Source organism: Chenopodium album, chromosome 3 (genome assembly GCF_948465745.1).
Source record: "Chenopodium album chromosome 3, dcCheAlbu1.1, whole genome shotgun sequence".
Taxonomy (NCBI): domain Eukaryota; kingdom Viridiplantae; phylum Streptophyta; class Magnoliopsida; order Caryophyllales; family Amaranthaceae; genus Chenopodium; species Chenopodium album.
Window position 1 is genome coordinate 44,358,873 of NC_137836.1, and position 5,413 is coordinate 44,364,285.

The 5,413-nt window shown below is 39.0% G+C and overlaps 1 protein-coding gene across 1 annotated transcript; it reads right to left on the reverse strand.

Annotated features, from left to right (window-relative positions):
• Nucleotides 1-4,672: 4,672 nt before the first annotated feature.
• Nucleotides 4,673-5,208, reverse strand: LOC145625068 (uncharacterized). The gene is made up of 2 exons (XM_081678150.1): nucleotides 5,103-5,208; nucleotides 4,673-4,980 (listed from the first exon to the last, which is right to left on the reverse strand). The coding sequence occupies exons 1-2, from the start codon at nucleotides 5,206-5,208 to the stop codon at nucleotides 4,673-4,675; spliced, it is 414 nt and encodes a 137-aa protein (XP_081534276.1).
• Between the last annotated feature and the right edge of the window lie 205 nt (nucleotides 5,209-5,413).

Genomic DNA, 5,413 nt, shown 5'->3' on the forward strand with positions numbered 1-5,413 from the left:
CTTTACGGTTTTAAAGTGGAAAAAATTAAAAAAATTGTTGCATATTTTTGGCAAAAATAATGTATATTTTTTTTAGGGAACTAAGTATGGTATTCAAATTGGAAGATTAATATCTGCATTACCCCCCTACAAAAATGACGAGAAAAAACGCGCATACAAGACTCTCTTAGACATGGTAAAAGTATGTGTATTGGTGTGTGCGTTGAGTGTAAGTGACATGTTCGGACTCTTATGTAAGACCATGGGACTTAGTGCCTAGAATCAATTAATGACTTAACAGTAAATTTTAACTTAATTAATTAGTAAACTGGTTAATTAGACATAAGGTGATGACTCGATCAATAATCCGAACTGTCGTCAAAGTGACAGGACTGGCGCCTCTCTTTGCAGTGTAGCGCCAGATGACAGAGCTGTCGCCAGGCGCCACACTCCACAGAGTGGCGCTACAGTTCAGACTTTGGCGCCATTGCTGGAGCTTCAATCTGAAACTGTTTACGGTGTTATTAATCAACAGGGGTATGCCTAAAGTCGTACTAAGTCAATTCTGGTTAAGATATTAGACTTTATTTACTCAAATTAATTAATTAATTAATTAGGCAAAGTTCTTTCAGTCATTAATTTATTTAATCACAACACAAGTCAACAAACGGTTAAGAAAACATAATATATGCACAACAAATAATGCACAATTAGTGAAGTAGGCACGATATGATGCAATGAGTTCGCAACCTAACCATGGCTCTAGTTCTCTAAAGTTCGGGATATGGGTTAGTCAATAGAGGGTCCATGGTTAATTGTCCGGATGCACCGCGCGGAAGCTTAACTATGAAGGGTTGGCGCAAGTGGATGGGACACCACGAGTTTTAGAAAAAACTCGCTTCCATGGTTTGGTGAATTCAACAATATCGGATGTACCCTTTGTTGCTCAGAGCGTTCAATCAGGTAGATGGAGCATGAATTCCCAGAGGGTTATGTCCATAATTAGAACACATATGGGTTTCGGAAAAGTGAGAAAAACTCAATAAGGAAGTAGGATCGAGCAAACAATGCGAAAAGCTGGTCGAAATTCGAACGCATATTTTTGGCTTGATAGTGGAAGAATTTGGCGCTAGCAAACAGAGATTGGCGCCAGGTTTTAGCTGTAGCGTTTGGAGACAGAACTGTCGTCTGGCGCTACAATTAAAGTTCTGGCGCTAATACTTTGTTCGCTGACGCTAATTCCTACATGCCTTAACAGCTTTCTTTGCTCGATAAAATTTTCCAGTTTTCGCGGAGTGTTATTTCGGTCCTAGTTGTGAAAGATATTCCTCAAATTTCCTATGTGTAAAATCCTATGTTTTAACTCATTACGGATGGTCTTTCCAATAAGATCTTTTTTATGCATATGACAATAATGTTAATCAAAATTACGCACATGAAATACTTAGAACGTTTCGAGTCTCATCCACTCATTCTAAATCATTGCCGAAACAAATTCAGGAACTAAAATAGAAATCATCCCTAGTGGAGTCGCCAAAAACTGTAGGGAATATTTCAAGCGTTAACCCCTAGCTTGAATTCTACTGTGATCATACACTAAAGTACGGTGGCGTCCAAAGGGAAGGAAGATAGAGCAAAAGAGTCGCCAACAAGTTTTTTAGGAACTTGTAAACTGTTCACGAGGTGAAGGTTACACCCCTTAACGATCCAGGAGATCTTTAACTCCAATAAGGTCTTGAACCAAATAGGGTTCGGGAATGAAGGTACAAATCCAACCTAAAAGAGATTGAACCTGCCCTAATAATAGGCCTCTATTTTATTCTGATCGTATTCATGTGCGCTTTCTGATTAACATACAATCAATAGGATTAACCCTAAACCTGTTTATCTATGTTGGTTGAATATTAATGCACAAATAAATCTATTATTGGCGATCACTTGAATTATAATCATATTAACCCTAAACAAGATTATTAATTATCTTATTAAACGTGATTACAAGTACCAATTACCTTTAAACAAGCATAAAAGGTGTGATTAAGCAATAACAAATAAGATCAAGCAACATAATAAATCATCATAATAATCATAAAAATAATTATAATAATAATAATTATAAATAAAATAATCATGTTAAAGCATAATAATAATAGCAAGATCCTAGGCATGGTACTAATAAGATTAATAACAAACCCTAGCATGTCACTAAACAATAAAAATCATATATTTAACCCTAACATGATACTAACAATCATAAATATTAGGAAGAACATGAAAGGCATCATACTTTTAATCATACTTGATATTAAAGTTACCCTAGACATGATACTAGGAATATCATAATAACAACCTAAGCATGAACTCTATATCATAACATCAATAAAAACCATTAAAACACTTACTTGGATGCCTCGTACCTCTTTCTAATAAAAAAATACACACGTTAGTAACTTCAAGGAAAATAATAAACAAACAATTAAATTAAATAATTGAAAGAGAGATTTGGGACCAAACCCTCAGAAATTAAAACCTTTCACGTCTAGGGCGAAGGCAACTTTGAATATGGCTAGGTGTTTCTAAATCTAATGAGTGCGGAATTTTTATATTTGAGAGAAGCTAGTTTAGAAAAATAGAGAGAGAGTAATCAAGAAAATCTTGATGAGAGTTGGTGAGAATTGGTGAATCAAAATGGAGAATTTAGGAGACTATTTATAAAGAAAATCAGCCAAAAAGATAAAACATCAAAAACAGAGTTCTGACGCATAAAACCAAGTTAGCGCCAAACGCTGACGTTAGCGCCAGACGCTAAGGCTAGCGCCAGGCACCAAGCGTAGCGTCAAGCGCTATAGCTAGCGTTTGGCGCTGACTAATAAATTGACGCGTTTTCTTAAAATCAGATAGAAATTGCCGTACATGAGGATAAAATCGTATTTTCCTCAAAAACGTTCTTTAATTCTGATCAAAACTCTGAAAAGTCAACAAAAGTCAATTTATCAATGCTAATTAAATTAGGAATGAAAAGAACCTTCTAGAAGAATCTAGAGGACTAAAACCATTACTAATTACATTAGGAATGATAAATCCATATTAGGCTCTCCTCTAGATCATTGGGCCGCATATAAGGCTCAAACCAGACCTAGTTCAGTAATTTGGCCATAACTTCCTCATTATTCATCGGAATTGGGCTTATAATATATCGTTGGAAAGCTCTTTTCAAGCCTATCCAACTACACTACTATTGGAACCATATCATGGACCAACCAAACTGGATTGGATGTTTTCTTAAAATAGGTTTTCAAAAACAGAGAGAAGAGAAAAGAAATTAAAACTATCCGCAACGCTAAAGTTTCCACACTTTCACTTTATTCGATTATGATTCGATGCGAAAGGTACTCATCACCGGGTTTGGTTTTGGGGAGACACAAATGGGTGTCTACAGGCGCAAATATTTAATGCAGCAGGATTTAAAAATTTGATTATTCGAAAGAAAATAAAAAATTAAAAAAAAAACCATCCATCCTGAGACCGATTATCATACGTTGTAATTTTTAATGCAGCAGGTCTCTACACATACGTTGTAATTTTTTTTTAAAAATAAATAAAGAGAGGCCGCCTAATTATGAAAGTGGTCTTAGATATTTCCAAAAGAGAGACCGCCTAAGTTAAAAAAGCGGTCTTAGTTTGGTGTACGAGAGACCGCTTTTATGACAAAAACGGTCTCTTATGCTTCTACAATTTCAAAATATCAACCACCCAAAGAGACTGTTTTTCTTAGATAATAGGTCTCTGGTATAGCAACTTAAGACTGCCTCTTTACAAGTAGTCTCTTAGCCAAAGAGACCGCTTAGCTAGAGACCGCCTCTAAGGCAGTCTCTTTGGCTAATTTGGATGGGTCTCTTTGGCCATCGTTGTAGTAATGCTGGTTTTCTTTTCCTACTGCCGCTTTCCTTCTGAGGACCAAATCTCCAGGTAGGAGTTCCCTGTTCTTGACCCTTTTGTTAAAAGCCTTAGAGATCCTGCTCTTCTGCGCTGCCAGCTTGAGGGCTGCTTGTAGCCTTACTTCCGGCAGGAAGTCTAGCTCTACCTACATGCGCCTTTCATTCCCTTGTGGTTCGTAGTGTTGTATCCCTAGGATGGGGAATTAAATTTCTACTGGGACAATTGCATTAGCCCCGTAGGCTTGAGTGAAAAGGCTTTTACCAGTGGACTCTTTTTCAGTTGTTCTGTTTGTCCATAACACCTCTGGTACTAGGTCAGCCCATAGGTCCTTGTGCTCCTCCAACTTTCTCTATAGGGCTGTCAAGATCAGTTTGTTTGCTGCTTCAGCCTGACCGTTACTCTATGGGTGGCAGACTGAGGCACTTGCATACTTGGTGCCCATGTCCTCCAAATAATCCTTGATTGTGTCGCAGTTAAATTGGCATCCGTGGTCAAAGACTATGCACTGTGGCACCCCGAACCTTGTGATGATGTTCTTCCATATGAACGTCCTCACTTGGGTTGCCTTTATGTACTTGGTGGGCTCGACCTCTATCCACTTAGTAAAATAGTCCATCGCCACTATGAGGTACTTTCTGCCCGCTGACCCGGTGGTGAATGGTCCCAATATGTCCATTCCCCACTAAGCGAACGGGATTGGGCTGAGGATTGGAGTCAGGTCATTTGCCGGCTGGGTTATAACTGGAGAGTACTTTTAACACTTGTCGCACTTTTTCACATATGCTAGCGCGTCTTGAGTCAGAGTTGGACAATATGCACCCCTTCTGAGAACTTCTACTCCCAATGCTTTTCCACCAATATGGTTGACACATATTCCTGAGTGTCCTTCTTCCATGATATTATCCTGTTCCCACTCTGGGATACACCTTAGCAGTGGCCTTGAGAAACCATTCTTGTTGAGTTTCCCGTTCATCACCATGTACCAGTTGGCATCTTTCTTCACTTTCTTAGCTAGTACTTCATCGTCACGCAGCGAGCCATGAACTTTATATGCTAGTATATCTATGAACCAAGCTCGCTGCTACCCAATGCAGTTCACCTGCTCTTTCTCAACTATGCTGCTTTCCTCCAGGACTTCCACCATCACTGTCCTTGTGAGGCTCTGTAGGGTGGAGCTAACTAACTTTGATAATGCGTTGGCCTGGAATTTCCTGTCCTAGGGACCAAGTCTATCTGGAAGTGAACTAGCTGAGCGGCCAGCTCCTTCACCTTGGTCACATACTTCAACATTGTGGACTCCCTAATCTCATACGCCCCGCCTGAGCTGACTGACGACAAGCTGAGAGTCAGTCTGCAGATGGACTTTCCTGGCTCCGACTGCGATACTCATACGCAGGCCTGCCAAAGCTGCCTCATACTCTGCCTCGTTGTTTGATGCCTTGAATTTAAATTTTATGACATACTCGAATACATTTCCTTATGGGGATGTCATTAT

What these genes read in the sequence shown, in the direction of transcription:
- LOC145625068 (XM_081678150.1), bottom strand. Translation starts at nt 5,208, where the DNA reads ATGTTGAAGTATGTGACCAAGGTGAAGGAGCTGGCCGCTCAGCTAGTT. An exon ending in CAGGCCAACGCATTATCAAA is followed by an intron (nt 4,981 to 5,102) that starts GTTAGTTAGCTC and finishes CTTGGTTCATAG; the next exon opens with ATATACTAGCATATAAAGTT.